Below are 24993 nucleotides of genomic sequence, written 5' to 3'. Positions count from 1 at the left end.
CATAGATAGATAGTAAGTGATTAAGAAACAATACATTTTAGGCTTACAGTGTATTATGTTGACTTAGTTCAGGCCAAGTAGATTATGGTACTGGTACCTTGAAGATGCATTATAAACCCCATTGTTATGAATTGTGAAGTAAAAATTTATTGTCATAGGAATCATGCTGTATTTTTGAGTTAGTAGTTTTTTAGTGTGTAAAAATGAGATGAGATGAATCTCAAAAATATTTTTAGCAGTAGTTGCGTTCAAATTGTTTGATGTCCCTATAAGCACATTGGAATTAATTGCTTATTACATAGTTGGGGTTTTCAGAGTTCTGTGTTTTACTTACATTTTCATTAATAGTGTAGAAAGGAGAAGGTAACTGTATACTGACTCTGTGACCTAGTTCTGGAAGGAGGAAAGAAGATTTGTTATACCAGTTGAATTCATAGTATACTTGGAAACAGCTCTAATTAGGTTAAAGCCTAAACTGTTCTTGGCAAGAAGGGACTAAGGAGAGGTACAAATGTATTTTGGGAAAAATATATTGAGTTTAATTTAATTATTTAATATAATTATAAATCTCCATGTATTTGTAAGGGGCATTGACTAATGAAATAGGAATGCATATTTTTCTCTGCCACCAAATTAAAGATTTAATGTACCTTGGTTTGCTTTGTGATTAAATATTTTAAAACTAGACATTTTGCTTCCAGTAGAGAAGCAACATTATGAGATGGGTAGAAGGTTTCAACTCAGTGCTTTTATAAGATTGTATTTAGTGATCACATAATTGTAAGGTTCAGCAGCATAGTCTGAGTATGTGCTTTTCTCTGTGAAATTAGAATGTATCAAATAGACCTGATTCTTTATCCTTATACTCTACATGCATCTTTAACACAGTCATGGTGTTTATCATGGTGTAAATGCTCCAGTTTTCTTTAGGGTATATATCTAGAAGTGGAACTACTAGTAGGTTGTGGACTGTACATATGTTCAACTCCACTAGACAGTCCTAAACTTATCTATGTTTTTAACTCTTGTTGAATGTTTTTAAATTGAAAATACTTGATAACATGTAGTGTTGCAATCAACACTTTTCTTACATGTAATATTTTCTTTCTTTTGTGTTACTCTCTTGGATAGAAACATTTTGCTGAAGCCAAATTGCATTTATTTTATTTATTTTATTTATTTATTTATTTATTTATTTATTTATTTATTTATTTAAAGTTTGTTTATTTGTGAGAGACAAAGTGTGAGTGGGGGAGGGGCAGAGAGAGAGGGAGACACAGAATCCAAAGCAGGCTCCAGGCTCTGAGCTGTCTGCACAGAGCCTGACACAGGGCCACCCAGGAGCCTGGAAATTGCTTTTATTTTACTTTTTTAAATGTTTATTATTTTGAGAGAAAGAGCATGTGGATGGGGGAGGGGCAGAGAGAGAGGGAGAGAGAATCCAAAGCAGGCTCCAGGCTCAGCGTGGAGCCCAATGTGGGGCTTGAAACCAGCACCATGAGATCATGACCTGAGCTGAAATCAAGAGTTGGTTGCTTAACCGACTGAGCCACTCAGGTGCCCCAAAGCCAATTTGCTTTTAGAAGAAAGTAGGGGGAGGAGTGCCTGGGTGGTTCAGTCAGGTAGGCATATCCGACTCTTGGTTTCAGCTCAGGTCATAATCTTGAGGTTCCTGGGTTGAAGCCCTGAGTCAGGCTCTGTGTTGACAGCGAGGAGCCTGCTTGAATTCTCTGTCTCTCTCTCTCTCTCTGCCCCTAGCCTGTTCAAATGCTCTCTCTCTCAAAATAAATAAACTTAAAAAAAAAAAGTAGGGAGAGGCGGCAGGGTAGTTGTGGTATTGTTTAAACAAAAGTGATTTACCTTGGAAGCAGAGAATAACCAGAGAATGTTCTGAATTATTTCATTGTCCCTAATTGGGATAGCAGCCATTATTAAATTGAGCAGTAACAAGAGCACAATCCAATAAATTATTCATTATAAATAATAAATGAATATTGGTTAACAAAATCACTTAGGCTTTGAATTAAATTTTCTGTTTGAATCTTTTACTGGTATGATAAAAATTGGATGTGTTTTGAAGTATATATGTACTTTGACAAATAGAATCAGTTCTCAGATTCACTGGTGTTTTGTTTTGTTTTTTTCATGGCCGTTATTTGTTAAGCTCTCGCCTCTCGTTTTCCTTAGCTGCCTTCTGTTTTTAAGGAGATGCATGCAGTTTACTTTGGACTTCATGATTAGGATATGTATATCTGTATTCAGATTCTTGTAACCAGCCAGGCCCTATACAAAGGCTTTTAAAATACTCTTTCATTAAATTACCATGTCAGTGTTTATTTGATATTTATGGCAAGGATTCTGAACTCTAATTTTTTGCTAAATACTTCAAGGGATAGCCAGAAATGAAAATAATTTAAAAAATTGATCCGTTGTTTAAAATTTTACCAATGTTCCTTTTTAGTAAAAAGGTAGAAATCAAAGTGAGTTTTATAGTTAAAAATCTACATAATAAGAAAACGGTGCAAAATGTATTGAGAATCATCTTCCTAGCTTATGTGTCTTTTAGAAATTGAGCTGAGCTAGCTGAAATTTGTACTTCAGGTTCATTGAGATATGATTCAGAATGGGTATCAAGAACCAAAAAGAGGGACTCATTTATTTACTTTCACCTTAATATTTTAGGCATTGAAGAAATTCTCCTCTGTAATTAACTGAAGGTAGTGTAGTGTATTTATTTTAGACACCCTCCTGAAATTTTTCATGCTCCTAAAATACCTATATCCAAAGTCAAATGTAGCTTTAATCTTTTCATGCTCTAAAATTTTGGCTCTGTGGTTATTTAATACAAAAGCCATGTAAGGACTTTAAAGTGATCAAGTAACTGAGCTTAGTCTGTAGGTATTTTACATAGTTCACCTTACTCAGGGCAGAAAGATTGAGGATAATGGAACCTGTGGTGGCCTTCATGGCCCATAACGTAGTTTCCTGCCCTTGGGGACACTAGAATAAGTTGAAATTAAGCATGTCCACTATGACCATGTTAATTTCAAGGAATTCTATTGGTTTGTAAAACAATAATGATAATGATGTGGAAATAGAATATTGAACTAAACAGTAATTGACACTTGAGGGAAGTTGAAATTTTTATTAGTTTAAAGCATTAGTATTAGAGCTGAGAAATCTGAAACTAAACAAGACCTTTGAAGTGATAAAATATGTATAGAGCAATACATTAAAGTTAAGCAGCCACTCAAAAAGTTATTTTATCTAAATTATCTACCTATATTTTACTTATTATATATATATATATATATATCTATCTATCTTACCTGTGTTATACCAATACAGTCTAAGCATATTGACAGTTTTTACTTTGCATAAGTTTAACCTTGATCCTCTGAGTTTGCACATTTTAAAGTAGATAATTAGAAAGGTGAAGGCTAGAGAAGAAGTCTACACACGACTGTAGTAGTGACAGCTGATCATAACTGTGATTTTCTATAGACAGTAAGATACCTTTTCCACACACACACTGGTTGAGACAATAGGATTTATTATTTGGTGGATTGCTGAGAAGTTAAAATTTTTGGCCCTAAAACAGTTAAAGTTTAAGGCCTTGGAAGCATTTCATGTTTGAAGTATTTAAGAGTTATTATTATCCTGTTCAAAGGGACACACAATATATGTGATTAGGAGGTTCTGATTACCCACTGGATTTTTTTTTTTTTATCTGTAAAGTAATATAAAATATTTCCCTTATCTTGTAAATATTTTTTTAATGTGATTAACTTTCCTGCTATAAGCAAATTATCCTTGTTCAACTTATTTATCCCAGTCCTGCATTTCATATCAAATGCTGACAGCTTCAGTTTGAGAAAGTAAGGTTAATGAAACCAGAATTGGACAACTGGCAAAGGTATGTTTTCTTTTGTGAGGCTAGAAATGAAGAGAGTCTTACTGCAATGAGTACAGTTCTTGAAGAAGTCAGACGACAGTATTCAGTGCAGTCGGGTGAGGAATATATTTTTGAATTAATAATACATACCAAAAAATCAGAATATGAACAGTTAGTTGACTTATATCCTGACTACTGATGTGTTTTATATACAGATGTTCTTTTATGCAGTGAGGAGAAATTTACACATTGTGGTAATTAGAATACTTTTATTTTTTTTTTATTTTTATTTTTTTTAAAGTTTTTATTTTTATTTTTGAGACAGAGAGAGAGACAGAGTATGAACGGGGGAGGGTCAGAGAGAGGGAGACACAGAATCTGAAACAGGCTCCAGGCTCTGAGCTGTCAGCACAGAGCCCGACGCGGGGCTCGAACTCACGGACCGCGAGATCATGATCTGAGCCGAAGTCGGCCGCTTAACCGACTGAGCCACCCAGGCGCCCCAATTAGAATACTTTTAAATAACATAATCAGCAAAGCTTTAATTGTCTGGATTTCTTCAGTTTCTCCTGGAATTTTAATTTTTCTCTATTCCTAAACCTATGTTATGTAGTTCTCTGTGAACAAGAATTTAAACATCTGTGGAAGAATACTGTTAGTCCTTATCTTTTAAAATTTGTAAAGCATTGTCAAATACATTATTTCATTCAATTCTTACAACTCGTGCAATTGGTGATTCAGGACTGTCTACCTTCATACTTAAAGTGGTAAGAGAGGTTGCTAGTTCTGAGCCCTCCAGAACTTGGATTTGTGACTAATTATTCCAAATCCCCTATGGTTTTCACCTTGTGGATTAATCCTTTGGTAAAAACCTTTGATAGAGCAAAGACTATTTTTTACATTTGAACACATTTTTTAATGTGAACACTCATTATCTAAAGTGAACACTCATTATCTAAAGCATAAATGTAATACATTTTCATTTAATACTGTTTTTACCAGTTGGGTAAATTAATGTGTATTTTTGTATAGCCTAGCTTTAAATGTTAGAATTTGAAAATGATTTATACGGGTAGTTTATGGAATTTTCTGTTTTATTTTTCTAGAAAAAGAAAGTATTAACTATTACATGTAAAAAGAAGAATTAAAAGTTATTCTTACCCAACTGTTGTGTCTTGTGAAGGGGTTCCTTTTGAGTAGTTAGATCAAATGCTTTCTTGGTGTTAATTTTGTCACCGACAGTCATTTGTCCTTTAGGAATACATTCCTGAGAGTTGTTAAAAAAAAAACCTACAGTTTTACTAATTATGGATTGACAAGGATGTATTGAAAGAAGTGGTTAATTGTGATAGGGAACATGTAGTCTGACTACAGGTGAGCACTTTCTTTGGAGGTCCAGGCTAGGTATATTGGCACCATCAACAAGAAAAATAAGTTCTTGTAAACAGATTTAAAATAAGCTTCTAATGTTATGCATTCCTAAATCATCTTTATTTGCTTTTGAACTGTAGTTTTATATAACATGCTCTATTTGTTAGAAGGAAAGATAGATTTTCTAGAGATTCCCATGAACAGACAAACCTACTTAATAAGCATAGGTACTGAGATTTAGTCTTTAAGCACTTATCTTTAACACTTGCTTCTCTCTCTCTAGGAGGGGCTATCTGTAGGCAGCCTTTGTGATTGAGGATAGAGCAGCAACAGGAAGCAAGAAATATTAGAAATCAAGAATCCTGAATTCCAAATAAGGAAGGTTTCCTGTTCTTACATTTAAATATGGGTTTGTCTGAGCTGGGAATTTACAACGCTTCAGAATACTAGGGTATGTTTTACTGAAATCATTAGGAAGATTTTTTTTCCTAGCAAAATTGCCTACTTAACTGATACAGCCTTAGTACAGAGCATTCACAATAAAATGTATGCTCTGTTTTTTAATACACATTACGGTGTAAAGCAGTGATCATATTCTATTAATTTTGTAGCTGTATCACAAAATTGAATGGTGATTGAATTACTTTATGAAACTAAATTAGATACTTACAAAGTATTGAAATGAGAGTCATATTGGTTTAAATAGGTGATTAATTGAAGACTAATTTTTATTGTATATAAGGAATAAAAATGGTGAACAATCATGGGGTTTTTATTTTGGTTGTATATAAGGAAAACAAAATTTGGGATAATTTTCTTCAAAGCTAAAATCACATTTTTTAAGCACAATTAAGTATATTCAAAATTTTCTACTTTAAATGTGTATTTTTAAAAACCTACAACTTAAAAACAAAATTAGTTATGTTAGTAACAAACTATGAAAACTAAGTAAAATATCTGACATTTTCTGAATGGATATCTGCTGGATTATAAGCGTGAAATACCCTTGGGGCTGCCTTAAAAGTAAGACAGTATAAACCATTTTCAAAAACCTGTTTGTAAATTTTATTTACAAAAATTAACAAAAATTTACAAAAATTAATGTGTAATTTTATTAATACCTGTCATTGATGGTGTCTTTGAACTTTGCCATGTTAAGGTAGCCTTGTACTTTTATTATAGTATACATTAACAAAAAAATTAAAGATCCTCTTAATTTTTAAAAATATGTTTTGATTTCTTTTTCATTCTTCTTTAGTCTTAATTTATTGAAGTATTCAATGAAGACTTGAGGATGACTGAATTTCTTTTCTGTTTCCCCTCTGAAATGTTTTGTTAAACTCTTCTAAGGTCAGAAAGGTATACCATCATTTCTCAACAGCCATTGCAAATGTACTTTGTCTACTATAGGTAGCTTGTTTTCTGACATGTGCTTTCCTTAACTGAGGAGGATAACTTGGTTTTCAGCATTTTTTCTGATGGCCGAGCCTGAGCCAAAGAAAACCTATTTACTTGTTTTCTAGTAGCAACTAGATTTAGAAACTTTAAGTATATACAGATTGTGATAATATATATCAGTGGTTTTCCAACTACTTTTTTCTGTTTTGTAATAGCAGTAGAACCCTTTCTTCAGATGAAACCTGAAACAAATCTGTGGCAGTTATGCTTAAGGAAAAAAGAACAAAAACAAAATCTTACTCAGAACCCCATTATTTGAAACAGATCAAAATGGAATGGCTCAGGTTGAAACTGTTAGTTTGAACACTAAAGGCAAGAGTGCCACTTACTGATGTCATCCAAGAAAATTTAATAAGAAAATAAGGTTATGCAATTTCAGAGTTTTTGAACGATTGGGTGCATCTGATATAGAGTAAATTTCTTGAACACAGTGGCTTTCTTTAGATCTTAGTGTTACAAATTGAAATAGATATAGTAAAATGAAACATATTAATTTCCATGTATGCCATGAACTTTGCAAACACAACAGAAAATCATTAAGAACTCCTGTCTCTCACATGCATGTATAATAATACATCATATTGTATTATCATTTTTGTTAATAAACCAGTCTGTTGTTGTTGTTGTTCAGTGAAGTTAGTTGATATTTAGAAGACTTTACCCAATGCTTAATGTATGCCATACACTTCTAAACTAATTCCGTTGATTCCCTTAAGAACTTCAGAGATAAGTTCTGTTATCCCCATTTTCACAAATGAGGTAACCGAGATACATAGAGTCTGTGTAACTTGCTTAAGGTTATACATTAGGGCAAGAGTTGAAAGTAGACAGCAATCCAGAGCTTCTGTACATCTTTCTTAATAGTTTTTTTTTTTTTTTAACATTGAAGGAAGCAAAAAAACATGAAGGAAGCATTGTTTTATCTTTTTATGAATGTTTATCTAAATTTACCTTTGAAATAGAAATAAGTATACTCTGAAACTTTGGTTATTTATAAGAAGTATGTGAAAGGTTTTACTTTTAAATATTCTTTTTAATTATAAATATATTAATACAAATTCTAGTTTAAGAAATTTCATATAGTAAATGCTAATGTAAACATTCACGTTGTCAAATTCTTTGAACTAGAATTGCTATTTGCAGTGCAGTTTTAAAAAAGATATGGACAGCTTTATGTCACTACTTGTTGCAAAGCTTCTTATGGTTGTTTTCTGTAGGGAAAGTAATAGCATCCTAAATCCATGGTACTTGGAACTAAGCTGAGCTGGCTTCTACCAGTCTGAACCAATTTAATTTAGTAAGGTCACATTTCCTAATAAGATGTGGTAAAGCATTTTTTCAAGGCCTACTTACTTAACAGGAAAATAAAAATTACTTTTTAGCACAGTAGTAAAGTAACTCAATTTATATTTTGGCTGCTCTCAAAGTGATTCACAGACTTTGTGAAAATGTATTCTATGACTAGAGGCAACATTTGTCTGATCTATCTGAACTTGTATAAGCATATCTTGATATCTTCCAAGGTCCAGAAAGGCAAAAATCACAGCATTTTTCACTAGGGAACATAAGATAATTTGTTAAAATTCCATTACTATCTTGTGGTCTTTTAGAGTATTGCTAATTACATTGTTAAAATCCTGTTTTACTTTTGTAATCATGTGTATTAATGTCACCTTTTGGTATTTTCATATTGTAGAGAATCTTCCCTCCTGCCCTAGTGGACAATATACTCCATTTTAAATTATTTAAATAAGATTTTTTTTTATATTTAAGGTAATCTTTACACCCAACGTGGGGCTCAAACTTATGATCCTGAGATCAAAAGTTGCATGTTCTACTGACTGAGCCAGCCAGATGGCCCTTAAATTATTTAAATAATATAAACCTATACAAATATTTAAATAGTATTAACAGAGAAACACTTAATAGTTGATACACATTAATTTTGAAAGTACAGGAAAATAGTATTTTTATCAAAATAAAGTTCATTTAGAATCAGAGTGATCAAAAGACAACTTTCCTTAATCTATAAAGAATGCCTACATTTCTATTTGAAAAAGACCAGCAACCTAATAACAAGGTTAGGCAAAGGGCGTGAATAAACAATTTAAAGAAAAGGAATTTTGAAAAGCCCTTAAAAATAGGAAAATATGCTCAATCTTACTTATAAAAAAGGAAATGTAAATTGAAACTGTTACAGCATATCGTGCTATTAAGAATGGGGCCACTCAGAAATAGTAATATAAACCAATGTAAGGTACATAATTAAGAGAAAAACAAAATTCAGTTTAGCTGTATATTAAAAAGGTACACCATATATGTATATATGCATTGGATATCTCCTAAAGGATAGTATAAGGAATGACTTGCTGGTGCAACTGTCTATTCAAAATAATTGATTTGGAGAGAAATTAATTAAGTCATAAAAAATTAAAATCTGTAAGGGACCTGCCCAAGGCATTCCTTCTACCTCTGACTTAGAATTGCCCAAGTATTTTCTTTAGATTGCAGAGCTGTTGATTTCAGTCTAGTTCTCCTTTCAAATTGCCAGTAGTTCTCAACTGGACAAGCAGGTCTTTGTAGGTATTATCTTGATAACAGAGATTTTATCTCTCTTGTTGATCTTTGTATTGCGCTTAACCTAGCGTAGGGTAGGAGCACAGTAAACATTTGAATGAATTGAACAAGTTTAAGGTATTTATTACTCTGTGACATGATACAAATGGAAAGTATTTTATCTTTATCTTTGAAAGAAGAAAAAATTATTTTTCTATTTCCTTTATTCTAGTGGAAAACTTAATGTGTTATAGTTTAATGTTGATCTAAGAAATGTTTATAAAGTTATAATTTGTTAATCATTTTTCAGATACTGGCTTCATGTCCTGTTGATCGAAAACCATTTCAAGCAGTGTTTAAATTGAGTGCATTGGAAGGTTGTGTTAAGGTAAAGCTTATATTTTACTTTGCAACATGAACCGTATAAACTTAGTTGAGATGATTTTGCTTTAATAGATTTTCAGTTTGAGTATATTTATGAATTGTTCAACTTTAGGTTTAATCTGTGATTATTATTTCTCTTCAGCATGTAAAGCCTAGGCTTTACTACAAGGACAAAAATTCTGAACCTTTTTTTTCTTTGTCCTCCTTAAAGAGGTCAAATCCATGGTGGTCCCCTTATGATTTTCCACAATTTTAGATGGTTTAAAAGAAGTTTCACATTTAGTGTTAATTGCAAGATATTTAAGGACTTTTGTATGTCAGAAACATTTACTGATTAATTGGATTGTGCTTTGAATACTTTTTTCATTGAAAAGGTTTGAAATGGAATATTAGATTCAAAAACCAAGCACACAAAAACTTAAATTCAAAATACCCACAAATTGTTTTTCATGAAAAACATCACAATGTTTGGAAGAGTAAGCCAATAAAACTAAAAATATAATGGTGTCTTTGCTTTTAAATGCTGCTGCTTGAAGGAAAGTGAGTGATTAGAGAAGGATAAGGGGGTTTGTAGGGATCCTGAGAGACTTCTCATAGTTTCCAGGTTGGCATGGGCAGCTGACTTTATTCTTTTATGAAGTACAATTTTATTGTAATGCTTAATCCTAATCACTTTCATGAAATTCACATATACATACCTTGTTGATGTTATTTATGATTATGAACCATGATTATGATTTGTATTTAGATTTATTTTTGGCTTATAAATAAAAGAAGTAAAAAGAAATAGGAACATATTCCTGAGTCAGTGAGTAAAAGGTGAAAAGAAAAGGAGAGTGAGTAAACTGTATGAGAAAAAGATTTCTTGAGGTATCAGTAACAAGTCAGGAATGGTGTATAGCTGAAATTACTTTAAGAATTAAGAATTCTTGGGAGTATCTGGCTGGTTCAGTCAGTACAGCATGCGACTCCATCTCTGGGTTGTGAGTTCAGGCCCCACGTTGTGGGTACAGTTTAAAAAAAAAAAAAAAAGAAGAAGAAGGAGGAGGAGGAGGAGGAGGAGGAGGAGGAGGAGGAGGGGCAGGAGGAGGAGGAGGAGAAGAAGAAGAAGGAGGAGAAGAAGAAGAATTCTTACTATATATAAATGTGATGTTGTTGGGGCGCCTGGGTGGTGCAGTCGGTTAAGCCTCCGACTTCAGCCAGGTCACGATCTCACGGTCCGTGGGTTTGAGCCCCGCGTCGGGCTCTGGGCTGATGGCTCAGAGCCTGGAGCCTGTTTCCGATTCTGTGTCTCCCTCTCTCTCTGCCCCTCCCCCGTTCATGCTCTGTCTCTCTCTGTCCCAAAAATAAATAAAAAAAAAAACGTTGAAAAAAATGTGATGTTGTTGATGGGGGAAAAAACTGTTCTCAAATAGCACTATAAGTCCATAATAGCTTGGAAGCAACATACAGCTATTTAAGCATATAAATATAGATATTTATAATTTGTTTTGATATATTCTTACCAGATGTGTCTCATTGACATAAGGAACAAATGAGACTGCAATTCAAATAAAACATATGTAAAAAATGATTTTGCTTGTTGTAATTCTATTTAATTCTATTAAATTAATTTATATAAATTAGTATGTCTTAGAGAAAAGATACAACACTGTATAAATGTGTAATATTATGATCAAATTTAAAGCATGGCTTCTCTGAAAGACAGATTCTCTATTTTTCCAGACTATGTATATTATGTTGCTGAATATGTATTGTCATGAACTAACTTCCAAAGATATTTTCCTATAAAATTTTGTTTTGTTGCTTCATGTGAAATACTGTTTTGTTGTTCGGAATAGAAATTTATGTTTTATTTAATATGGTTTATATTTTACTTAAATTAAAAGTTTGGTGTAGTGTTAGCCTAATTTGGTTAGACTTAAAAAATATTTCTTATGGCATGATATTACCTACATACTCTTAAATATTTTCCTTTGACCTTTACTTCTGAATCTTCACTTTATTATCTTTATCCCTTTCCAACTAAACTTGAAGGAGATATCTGTACTTGGCTCCCTCTTCACAATTGCTTTTCAACTCCCATTGAACATTCACCCCTATTGTTTTATTTTCCTAAAGCTATCCTCACTAAGGTTCAGAATAATTTTTTGTTTTCTGCATGTGGTGCTCTTGACTGCCCTTTATTTTCTTTGGTCTATTATAGGATATCCTTTTATGAATGTTTGTATGTATGCTTGCTTGTTTTACTTATCTGACCTTTCACAGTCTTCTTTCCTATCTCTCTGCCTTTTTAGAAATAATTTCTTAAATTTTAAATGCCTTTCAATTTTCTAGGGATACTTTTTAAGTCTTCTCGAGTACTCCAGTAGCTTTAAACTCTTACCTATGTTGTATGGCTTCTAAAATTCTATCACTAGCCGAGACCTCTTTCCTTAGAACCAGATTTATGTTTTTAACTACTTGTGGTCATCCCTATTTAGAATCCAGAATTCATCTGGGAGTTTTCCATTTTTTTTCTCTCTCCATCGTCTTTGCCTAGTCCTCCTGTGTACTATCTTAAATTTGTTTCTTCTTCATTCCTCTTTTGTTACTTCTTTGTAGGCTCTTATGCTGTCATCCATACTGGTTCTGCCAATAGAAATATACTACAAGCCACTCTGTAAAATTTTTAGTAGCCACTTTAATTTAAAAGAGTAAAAAGATAACAGGTAAAAAATAATTTTACGATATATTTTATTTAACATATGTAGTATGAGTACATATAGTATTTTCAAAGGATTATTATTGAGAGATTTTACCTATTTTTGTTGTTGTTCTATGTCTTTGAAATCCAGTGTATATTTTACACTTAAGGTACAATTTCATTTCAAACAAGCCACATTTCAGGGCTCAGTAGCCACATGCAGCTAACAACTGTTGTCTCAGACAGTATAGATCTACACAATTATAAGAACTTTCTTCTGGTTTCCTGGCCTTTATTGTCTCTCCTTAACTGGTTCATTCTCCACATCACTGGCAAAGCTTATCCTAAAAATCAAGTTTGATCATCTTATTCACTTGCTTTAATAACTCCATTTATTTCCTGGTTCCCATGGAATTGTTTTCTTATTTGAGGGTCTTTACAGTGTGGTCCTAATATATTACATCAACTTTATATCCTGCTGATATTTTCTTCCCTGTCTGTATTGGCTTCTCACTGTTCTTCCATTCAGAATATTTTTTCCTTAGATAAATTCCTACTTGTTAAGACCAACTCATAAATTACCTACTCATTTAAGTCTTCTCTGTTATCCTCAAATAGAGTTAATTTCTTAGTCCTACATGTATAAATAGATCTGCGCTCATGAGCACTTTATCTGTTTACATGCCTCTCACTATTTTGTTTCCCCAGAGCTTAGCACACTTACTACTAGCCTTATGGTTTAGCATGCTTGTGAATGAATAAGCATGTGTGTTTGGGCTACCTTTTCATTCAGACAATTTTTGTTTCTTTAATTTTTTTATCCTTTCAAAGGAGAATTGGTATGTGATCATTTGTGATGCTGGATTATCAACTCTAAATACATGATTTTGCTTTTCTTCTAGGTTCAAGTAAAAAGACAGTTGAGAGAAACAAAAGACAAGAAAAATGAAAGCTCTTTTAAGAAACCGCTCTTCTATCGTGAAAATTCTAAAAGCTGTATGAGGTTAGTGATGAACTGTAGAAGTGGAGTCCAAATGTGTAGAACCATAAGATAGCTAATAAGAAAAGTGCTGGGGCGCCTGGGTGGCTCATTTGGTTGAGCGTCCCACTCTTGATTTCGGCTCATGATCCCAGGATCATGGGATTGAGCCCCTCGTCGGGCTCTGTGCTGAGTATGGAGCCTCCTTGAGATCTCTCTCTCTCCCTCTCCCTCTGTCCCTCTCCCCCACTTGCACTTTCTGTCTCTCTAAAAAAAAATAAATAAAATTAAGAAAAAAAAAGTGCTTTATTATTTTTTTTTTAACAATGTGGAGTTTAAATGTATTTAATTCTTTTAAAGCACATACTTGGTAATTTTAAAAAAGACTAGTTGAAATCTTGAGAGTAGAATTTGAATTGTATCTTTGATGAATTGTTTTGTTTTAGTTTTTTTCTGTAATCTGTTCAGATATTTTTGTGAAATAAAAATGTTATAGCAGTGTAAGTTAAAGCTTACTCATTTTTTGTATATGACAAACCAGGAATGAAGAAGCACTGTTGCACTGACCGCACATTTTGAGTAGCACTGCTCTAGTATTTATGGACAAAAAGTAGGAAGTAACTAATAATATAGCACATATTCTTCATGAGACAGTTACAATTGAAGCTGCTTATTATCTTTTTGATTTTACTTCTTTGTATTGTAGCAAGTGTAGCAGGCACTTGGTGCCTACCATAACAACCATTTGTGTTTTAAAAAATGTTTTAACATGTTTGGATTTATTTCTTTAAGTACTGTTTTTAAAACATAATTGCCTAGAAATATAGTGCTTATTAGTACTTGAGTTTAATAGGTATTTAACATATTTTTTGAAGTAAATTGAGTTAATAGTATACTGGAAATTAATTTATTATTGATACTTATATTGTTCTAATACATTTAAAATTTAAGCCCATTTTGATCTGACATATATTCAGAGCTGTCCAAAATTGTATTCTTAAGAAATATATATTGTAAAATACCTAACTAAATCTGATTCAGTAGTACATTTAATCAGAATATTAATTTCTTAACAGAGTATATTTATTTAGTTACTAAAACAGTTGACAGTAATTCTTAAGGTTTATTAAATCATGCCACAGTTTATAATCCTGCAACTCTTCAGCTCTTTTTGGAAGTTATGGACTTCTTTGAGAATCTAAAGAAGGCTGTAGACACCTTCTACCAGAAAAACATGTCATAAAACCTACGTTTGTATATGATTTTAAGGGATTTATGGGACACCCATTCCGAGAGCCCAACCATAAATCCAAGTTAGTAACTGCATTACAGAAATTTTATTAAGATTTTCTTTTAACTGTATGAGTCAGTTTTTGAGTTTTGCATTTATTTTTAAATAGAAGATAGTAGCACACTTTCCTCAGGCACACTGAAGAACTTCTGCAGCTTCATTCTTGATACATTATCACTAGCTATGACTGTCACGGACATGCATTTTTGTGCTTTCTCTGAATTATCCTACCTGAGAGTATAGTGGTCATCACTGTACATCCTGTAACAGAGTCATATCGTGGGTCTAACACAGCTGAGGTAGTCCGTATGTTTGACTGCTTTTTCTCAGGGATTTGTGGTAGTGGGATGGTATACAGAAATAATAATTTGCTTTTATCCACCAAGTCATCCCCTTCATGATTCCTCCCAAGGTGGAAAGTCTATCAACTGTTGAATATAGTACATTCATTTTGGACTCTGTGGATGTTTTTAGCATCTCATTCAGTCTTATATTTCCTGCATGTAACCTAGTCTTTACAGCACTTAGATATCCATTCATTGTTGCCTCTCCCTTCTAAAGCAGTAAAAAACCCTGACACCCCCCTCCCCCTTTCCCGATACTTCTATTAGTTCCAGGGGAAGAGATTGCGATGGTTTTTTGTTTCTTGGTAATGAACCTCCATTGTAAGTCATAGGAGTGGGAGTGGCTGCTAGTCATGCTTTCTTTGCAAGAATTTAAAACCTCGTGCATAATTTCATTTTGGTTGACGGTGAATTGTAAATAAATGAGCAGAGTGACAATTTTCTTTTAGTTATTTCGCCTCTTTATTGATGTTTGCAGGAAAAAAGTCATAAAAGAAGATCTATTATGTGCAAAACTTTATGATTTGAAGATAACACACAGTAAGTGACTTTTTTTTTTTTATTTGTATTTCCTACCTTTTTTTGTTTCTTACTTTACTATTTGTGTTAAAGTTCTTACTCTTGGTTTGGAAAATAGTCATCCCTAGAATCCACTGAGTGCTGTACATTGTGTCAGTCCTATGTAAACCGTTTTCTTCCTGGAGTGGTTTTTGCTGTTCTCTGTCCCAACCCTTTTTGTGCTCTGCTTGGAGGGAGGGAAGAGATTGTGATTGAGTACATGTGTATACGCATGTGTATGTGTGTTTGTGTTAGAAAAGGAAGAGAAGTGTGTCTTCTAATTAGTGGGTGGTTAGCAGCGTGCACATGGTCTTACCCCAGTCATTAGTGCAGAAGTCCTTAGGGGAGATGAGATAAAATACCTTCCCGGCCAGAAACTGTAAGTAGCAGCCTTACAGTTGCTGGGAGGTCTGTGACAGTGAGTAGTTCACAGTTTCCAGAAGTTGTGGTTTGGCCTCTAGCTACACTTCTAATTTGAAACTTTGTTGGGAAACAAAGCACCTCTTACATATTTATCTACAGGAGCAGTTAAATGTTACTGTCTTTTGTTCTTGTGTAGTACATGGTTCTCTCATACAGGAAAGCTTTGCAATAGGGCCTGAGAAAAATGGTATGGTAGTGCTTTGTGACTCCTCCTCAGTACTGAGGCTGTTCAGAAGAACAACTTACTGAGCTGTTTGTAAACAAGTGGTGAGCATTTATTTTGCAGGTTAGGGTACAGTGAATTTTTATTTATAGATAGAAGTAATGAATTCATTGTTCTTAAATGATAATCAACTCATTTTTTATACATTTATGAAGTTTGGATGTTGTTACTTTCTCTGATTGGAATTAACATGACCTCTCAGGTTTATAGATCCTCACATTTCCTGCCTCTGAATTTACTATTAACATGAATTGCACTACAAGGACTTCCATGGTCAGATAGCATTTTTCTTTTCTTAAAAACCTTAGATATCAAAACTTTGTTTTTCTGTCATTGCTATATATTAGCATCCTTTTTTTTATGGATAGTCTTTGCTCAGTAACTCTAGGAACTGATATAAAATTTACTGCTGAGGAAGATTAAATGATGTTATAGATTTTCTCACTATAATGTGGCATGCTTTCACTATAGTAATCTTAATTTTAAGACTGTTGTAATTTCCTGTAGCATATATCTTCTGCCTGGACTTATTTTTAGGGAGAAGACTATTTCTGCCAGAAGATCTAACACTGTCCAAGGCCTCTAACCTAGTGCTGTGCCTACTTAAGATGCCTGAATTATTTGTTTGATTTAGGATAGTCAGAAATCTTCATTGTAGTTTATGAGTAGGTACTACAGAAGTACTGATACACAGTTAATTATGAGGAAATGTCTTACAGGACTAAGAGATTAAGTTAATGTGAAGGTAGAGTTAATGGCAAGTTATACAAATTAAATACGTCTTTATTTGTTTACCCAGTTACACTGAACAGGAGCCATTGTGTCTTAAGGGTACTTTAAATTTCTTTTTATAAAAAAACTTGAGAAAACCTTGTCCCTTTACCTGGGACTGCTTAATTTTAGAAGCAGGAATGTGAATTTATGCCTGAAGTTATTTATCTTTATCTTATATACTACTCAAACTAATGAATAGAGCATAAGAGGCTATGAAATTTTTTTATCTAGATTATAAATTATTAGTATAACATTAGTAAAAGTCTAGCAGGCCTCGTAGAGAATTTTATTGGAAGTTGGGCCTCTTGGGTTTTGTACTGGTTTTTCCATTAAATCATCTGTGACTCTAGGAAAATTATGTAAACTGTTTAATTTAGTTTCTTCATTTAAGGAAGATAGTGTTGCCTCACTGAAGATACTGAGGAAGGTCAGCTAACCTACCTTTTGGCAGATTTGTTAAGGAAATGTCACTTTTCATTCTTCACTAATGCTAGATAACTGAGTTGTCATATTTTTTTAATTTTGAACTCTTTCATCTACTTTGTTCTTAGAATGAACATTAATCTTTGGTTTGGGCTAATATTTTATAATTGATGTAGTTTATAAAAAGTATACCCTTTTCAGGCATTTCTTAATGGAGTACTCCTTTAAGTATATGCTAAATCCATTTAATTATGGCTTTATTAACTTTGGAATCCATTAATCAAATTGTAATTGGGTTCCTGCCAAGTACTGGGCTCTAAGCTAAGAGCCTTTTTTATACTAGTTTCTATTGTAGAAAAAGATGTTTTCATGAAACATCTTTTGGGATTAGTATTTCATGAAACATGTTTTAGGATATGCTGAATTCAAACAAGACAAGCTTCCAACTAAGCATACCAGATTGATAAGCATAGCACCTGTTTAATTCTCTAATCCTTCCCAAAACCCTACCAAATTGAGAATAAAGGAATGAAAAATTTAAAGCCACAAGACAAAGAACTGGAGAGAAGAGACAGCAGATAAAAGATGTTCACAAGTCTTGAAAGTGATTGTGTGAGGTGAATGGTAAATTGTCTTAGCAGATGGGGCTCCTAGCTGGCCTAGTTAGTAGAGCGTGCAACTCTTGAGTTGTGAGTTCAAGCCCCACGTTGTACGTGGAGTTTACTTAAAAAAATTTGTCTTAGCAGAAAGCTGAAATCTAAACTTTTCATGGGGAGAGTGGAGTTTAGAAGAAATCAGTTCACATACCACAGATCCTTAGACTGTCTTGAATCTGAAGGTCTCCATTATCTTTGAAGGCAGAGATATGGGTGGTGCCAAAAAACAGAATTGGTAAAAATGTTTTAAAGGACTTTATCCTGCAGATTCTTGGTTGAACAGGGTAGGGGGAGTAGTCTACACCCAGGCAAAGACTGGAGGCTTACTCTCTAGAAGGAATGATTAAACCAGATTAAAGTCTGGCACAAATGAGGATAGAGGAAATAACCCTAAAGAGAGGGAAATTAAGGCAAATGTTAAGGCCTCTAGTTCTCTACCCATGGTCTTTTCCCAAAGCACTAGCAGTCTTGTGTATTTCCAAAGTGGGAGATAGGAGACATCTTCTGGGTTATTGTCTTGCCTAAGAGAAAAGACTTGAAATATTGATATTTGGGAGTCTACAAATGAAAAAGCCAGATCTTTGCTTGATCATCCTACAGTGAAACCCATTAGTTGAAAGGCTCTGACCACCGATCCTCACCATTTTCAATCAGTATTTTAGTGTCCCACAAATTAAGGATCACCAGGTATTTGAGGGAAACCTCCAATATAACAGAGGTCAAAACAGAGATAAAAGGAACCTGATAGAACAAACCAAGTGTTGGGAAATAGGGAACAACTTAAAAATTAATATGCTCAGAGATAAGAGAAGGGATACTTCCTCATTGAAACAGGAAAGACTAAAGAAAGAAAACTTTTGGAAATGAAAAATATAGTATAAATTTTAAAAATTCAGGGATAGATGATAAGCTGAGAAATCTCAGAAAGTGGGATGAAAAGTTAACCAGACAACATATTAGTCTGTGAGGTTCAGTACTGAATAATAAAATTTCAAAAAGGAAAAAGTCCAAAAGGCAGAAAGTTATCAAGAAATGTTACAACAAAGGAAACTTCTCAGAATAGTAGGGTGTGAGTATCCAGATAAAGACTTAACCTAACACCTGGTAAATTAGGAAAGAACTGACATGTTTCATAAAATTCCAGAACACTACAGATCACAATTTCCTAAGAGGTTCTGGAGAGAGAACAGACCATGTATAAAAGAATGTTATCAACAACGGATGGAGCACTAGAGCAATGCCTTGAAAATTTGGGGGAAAATAATTACTAACCAAGGACATTCTAAACCTTGTTAAACTGACAGTCAAGTGTTAGGGTAGAATAAATACATTCTCAAACATGTTAAGAGCTCAAAAATTGATTCTCATACACCCTTTCTCAGATTTCTACTGGAGGGGGTGCATGCTCCACTAAATGAGAAAATAAATGAACAACGTGAGATTCAGAAAATGAGTTCCGACCCAGCACAAAGATAAATGGGATTATTAGAATGATAGAAGATAGTTGAGAATGATCTGTTAAACAACTTTTACAGAGTTACCAGTTCAGACTGGAGCAGGAAAAAGGAATAGTATTTCCAAGAGAGTGGGAAACAGACTAGGTAGATGCATTAATGTGTTTGTATTAAGAGGAAATGTATACTTGTAGTGTTAGTTAAATCAATGATAGGTAATATAGAGAAAAAAAAGTAGTTATTAACCTTAGGAAAAGCAAGATGTTGTAAAAGAAAAATAATTAAGTTCATGGTTCAGCTGTGAATAATGTTTATATAGTTACAATAATGTAGTACTGTTTATATCAAATGTTGATATATTAAAAGGAACAGTGGGTGGAAGCACCTAAGGAAGTGGGTAGGGAAGTGGTAGAAGAATAAAGCCTTTATCTGCTATGGTAAAAAAAAAAAAAAAAAAAAAAAAAAAATTAGAATATACCTGAAACCAAAAAAATCAAGGTAGAGTAATATAAGCATGTTATTTAGAAATAAAGAGGCAAATATCAGAAAAAACACTGAAGGGATTTGATGAGTGCTTTTAGGGAATGGGAATTTCTCTTTAAGCCTAGAAGTGCTGTTTGACTTCTTAAAGTATATACATGTATTACTTGATTGATAAAAAATGAAAAGGGGTGCTTGGGGGGTGAAATGAAAAGGGGTGCCTGGGTGACTCGGTTGAGCGTCCACCTTCGGCTCAGGTCATGATCTTGTGGCCCATGGGTTCGAGCCCCGCGTCGGGCTCTATGCTGACAGCTCAGAGCCTGGAGCTTGCTTCGAATTCTGTCTCTCTCTCTCTCTCTGCCCCTCCCCTGCTTGTGTGCACTTGCTCTCTCTCTCTCTCTCAAAAATAAATAAAGAAATGAAAAGGCCTATCATTGCTGTCCAAAGGTAGATTAGTAGGGTGGATTTGTGAAATGGTCTCTAGGAGACCACAATTTAGATAAATCCACCAGTATTGAATGTTTTTGAGATTGTTATTGGAGTTGCTCAGTAATTACCTGAAAATTACCCAGAAATAGGTGAAATACCATTTGGACTAGATACTCATATTTAACATTGGCAGAAAACAAACAGTTCTTCCTGTAGAGAGCGTTCTAATGGCTTCCTGAGATAGGTTTGCAAGTGAAGGAATGCTATGTAAACGCAATATACTCAGTAAGTAGTAAATGAATGAAATCTGAATGAAAACAAAACCTTACCTACCCATTAGGGTGTAAAAGACGCTGTATAGCTACAATACAGCAAAACTGTGTCTAGCTGAAGGAAATAGTTACTTCTAAGAATGTGGCTGGGTACCTATCACACTTTTTTATTCCTGGCTTCTTTATGCAATTAAAAAAAAATCATTATCATCTTTTAAATATGCATTGAAGAATAAGAAAATAAGCTCCTGGAACTCAGCCAGCACCCCTCTTTCCCCATTGTTGAAATTACATTTGTTAGAACACTTCTGGGTGGGAAATGTGTGAAGGATGCAAAAATAGCAGGAAACCAAACAGCTGTTGTGTAGTAACTTAAATGGAAATTAGTATGCTATTAAGTAGAAAGTAGCCTATTACCAACTGGACTGACAGAAGACACCCCAAATACATATGGTCTTTACATGAGCAGGAAACAGGCCTCCTCACTAGAATGATTTATTTTTAACAAAGTCACTAGGCCCTTTGTGAGGCAAGCAAGGCAGAAGATTGAAAAGACCTATTGTCATTTTCACTGTACACTTTTTCTAGAGTTCTGAGGTGAGAGCAATGACCATAGTACCAGTAGCGGTTTATTGCAGACAACAAGTGTATTGATAGGTAAAGATGACTACTAATATAGGCTTCATGAAGAACAACTAGAAGCCGTAATCTATAAAGATGTTAACACAATTTTTGTGGTTAGCAGAAATTGTCCTTTATTTTTCTTAGTGTGGAAATTTGTATCCATTGAAATAAATTTGCAGATGTGACAGGTAAAACCAGAAATACCCAAATCATAAGCAGTGTAGCCATAAACATTGCTATAACAGAGGGCTATTTTATCAACACTTCTGCACTTCTTAATTTTAATTATAAAGTTTGAGGAAGAAGGAGGGTACTTGATGTTGGTGCCAGGAGCTAAATCATAATTTATGGTTGACAAGGGCTGATGATCCCAGTTCTCTGGTCAGCTCCTACTTGAGGTCAGTTAACTGCCTGGTTTTTAGGTTATAGCTGGAAAGAACATATTAAGTGTGTTACTGATATTAAATAATTTCACATCTTGTGTGTGTATGTGTATTTTTTTTTTTTTTTTTGTAACAAGATGGTTTAAGTTTGCGTAGGCTGCCAGAAAATGTTGACTAGAATTTTCATACTGATGCTCTGAGCATGCTTCACACCAGTTGTTTTGTGTTGTGGCTTTTTCTTTGTACCTGCAGCTTAACAAGATAAAATTAGCATTTGGAAAAATTACATAAATGCAAATACTATTATTTTAAATTTAGCTTTTCTACATATTTTAATTTTCTCTTGTCAGTATGCCAGTATATGCCAGTATCAGTACTGGTTTACAACCTTTTGAAATAAAAATTAAGACAAGGTAACGGAATCTTTTTATGTCTTTGTACAGGAAACCCTACACACAGTGAAATGGAAGGAAAGAAAAATGCAACAATAAAGATAAATAAGGTTTGTAAAAATAGGGGCACCTGGTGACTCAGTCTATTTAAGCGTCTGACTTCAGCTCAGGTCATGATCTCATGGTTCATGGGTTCCAGCCCTACGTCAGCACAGAGCCTGCTTGGGATTCTCTGCCTCTCTCTCTCTCTCTCTCTCTCTCTCTCTCTCTCTCTCTCTCAAAAATAAAATAAACATTAAAAAAAATTAATAAGGCTTGTTCAAACAAAGAAAAATCTTTTTCTTATATAATAACACCTTATGGTTGTTTAATCCATAACTCTGTAACTCAGGTATATCAAAATGTTTAAATTATAACTATTACCAATTATGGAGGTTTTTTGTTTGCTGTTTCACTAACTTCTTTTTACTTTTCTAGCCCCGAAGATCAAATCAGTGTACAAGTCAGTGCTTCAGAAATTTTTTCTCCAATATGTTTTCTTCTAGTAATCACATTGGAGAATCTTCTTTTACCTGTAGAACTTACTGGTTAGTATTTATTACTTTTAATGGATGCTTTTATACTTAATGTTTAATTATTATAATTAACTTTCAGTAAAAATTTAAGTTTTGGCTCAATAAACATAAAGGCTCACCTTGTATTTTGTTTTTGTTTCTCCTGGAAAATAAATTAGTTCAAGGAAGGAGATCACCTATTATTTTGTGACCCTCTGTATTATGTGATGACTGCCTATGATCTAGTGGGTTTTGTTTTCATTAATAATGAGTTGTTCTACACAGGCTTTTTATTTGATAGATAAGTAAAGCTACTTGCTAAATTTAATCAAGAAGAACCCTTTTAGAGTAGATCCAGTCGTCTTTGAATCTGTAGTGACTGGCATATGGATACTAAGTAGATGTTTGTGGAATCTGAAGATTAAGTTGGGGTTTTAAAATCACTTAGCTTTGGTTAAATGAAGAAGACAGGTTTAAGATTGTATGATTTAATTTTAGAGCTTCGCTCAAGGTACCAAAGAAAACAGTAACATCTGAGTAGCCTTTTAAAAAGCTGAACTATATCTGTTTTGATTACAGTAACTATACCTTCCTCTATTTTTTCCTTTTGTCTTACACTTAGTTTCTGTTGGGAAATTGTTGCAGATACAGTTTCTACTGGGATTGCTTGCTACAGCTTTGGTTCATGGTTCATAGAAAATAGTGTTGCTTTTTTCTCTCAGTAACATGGATATTATTCTAAATTGACTTTTTAAAAATATCCTGTCACCTAAGATATAAATTTAAGCATTATTTTTATGAATCAAATCAATATAATTTTGATTTGTAATGTAAAAAATTTACAGGAATGAATTCATTTTGAAGGTGTTTAGAAAAAGGTACTTCTTTTAAAGGTGGTTTATAATGTTAGGTACAAAAATTTTTCCTATTCATGATATAACCCACTTGTTATGCCGAACTTAAATTTTTGGAGTTCTGATGAAGGTCTAAAATTTATCTTTCAGTACAGAATTTATAGAGGTCAATGAAATGAATACATTGATTAGGCAGAAGAGACAGGAATTGGAATTGTCATGGTTTCCTGATACATCACCTGGGATTGGAAGGTAAGAAAATTGTTTACCAAAGTGTTCGCATGTTAACATGAGCACAGGATACCATTAAAATACTTAAGCACAGAGGTATCTTAATCAATAGTTGTGTTTCTAAGAAAGTTTTGTGCAAATTAAACGTGGTGTTTCAAATACCTAAAGAAGATTGCTATTTAAAGAACTCCTTAAAAAGTACCCCTATTTATCTGTTTAATAAGTATTAAGATATTTGAATCATTTAAAAGAGAGAGCACCAAAATGATAAGATTCATTATTAATAATAGTATTCAGATCTGTCATCCTTCTGTTTCCCCCATTCCAATCTTACCTTTGTGCTGTTAGCTGATGCACTGCTTTTGTCATGACCTTTACATCTCTATAAGAGTCTTCTCAATAACTATTTGATCAACTCTTTATACTTTGCCCTGGCATTCATGACTTTCTATAATACAGACCTTTCTTAGTTTAAGTCCTGAAGCTACTGTCACATTGCTAGGTGTATTATATATATACTTCAAGTTCCCATGTAAAGATTAAGGTCCTTGCCTGAGTTTTATATTTATTCCTGTAACGTTATAACTTTACCTTATATAAACTGCAGTATAGTTCTGCATAGGATCTTCACCATCTAGATGATGGTGGAGCATCAATAGAAGTAAAAATAGGAAGTCCAGATATATATAATGTAAAATCTCAGAGTTATATATTTTTGTGTGTGTACAAGTTGCACAGTGTTTTTGAAGCTTTTCTCCACCTAGTCCATAATCTCACCTTATACTGGATAAAGTAGTTTTTTGTTAGGAGACCTGAACTGAACAAATAAGAATCAGAAAAAAGCTGAGAGTGGATTGGATTTTGATGCAGAAACTTAGGTCCATAAGAACACTAGGAGCTTAGGTTGAGAAACTTTACAATATAATAAAGCAATAGAAATCAGTTCTTTTCTAAAAAAAATTATTTTGATGTTTTTACTTTTTGATACATGCTATAAAACAAATCTAACAAAAATATGATAATCATGTCTGTATGATATGCTTCAAATTCAAGTGATTCTGTTCTGTTTCTAAGTTTTGTTATTTATTCATGGACTGATTTCTCTTTAACCTTGCTAATTTCTTTAAAACCTTGATTTGATTAACTTGGCTAAATTATCTCTTTGGTTGTCCAGAAAGGGAAGGGGGGAGGTGCAAGGGGCATGAAGGCACTTTCTGGTTGGTGGAAATGTTCCGTTTCTTGGTTTGGGGTGGTGGTGGTGCTTACACAGATATATATATATATATATATATATTAGTC

At 33.4% G+C, this 24993-nt stretch overlaps 1 protein-coding gene across 3 annotated transcripts in view; it reads left to right on the top strand.

The window, feature by feature from the left end:
• The window catches only part of SCAF11 (SR-related CTD associated factor 11), a 71288-nt gene that overhangs the window by 32211 nt on the left and 14084 nt on the right, over nt 1–24993 (top strand). For all 3 annotated transcript variants that reach the window (XM_047064924.1, XM_047064923.1, XM_047064922.1), the window contains exons 5-10: nt 9591–9668; nt 13253–13353; nt 15443–15504; nt 22107–22165; nt 22533–22642; nt 23614–23715. In XM_047064924.1, coding sequence (XP_046920880.1) covers nt 9591–9668; nt 13253–13353; nt 15443–15504; nt 22107–22165; nt 22533–22642; nt 23614–23715 — 512 coding nt within the window. The remainder of the gene's footprint in view (nt 1–9590; nt 9669–13252; nt 13354–15442; nt 15505–22106; nt 22166–22532; nt 22643–23613; nt 23716–24993) is intronic.

The sequence above is a fragment of the Lynx rufus genome, unplaced genomic scaffold (assembly GCF_022079265.1).
Source record: "Lynx rufus isolate CCGP_SWC_20201006 ecotype Redwood Valley unplaced genomic scaffold, mLynRuf1.p SCAF_7, whole genome shotgun sequence".
NCBI lineage: Eukaryota > Metazoa > Chordata > Mammalia > Carnivora > Felidae > Lynx > Lynx rufus.
Note: the sequence above shows the minus strand (reverse complement) of the source record. Positions and strands in the feature narration are given on the sequence as shown.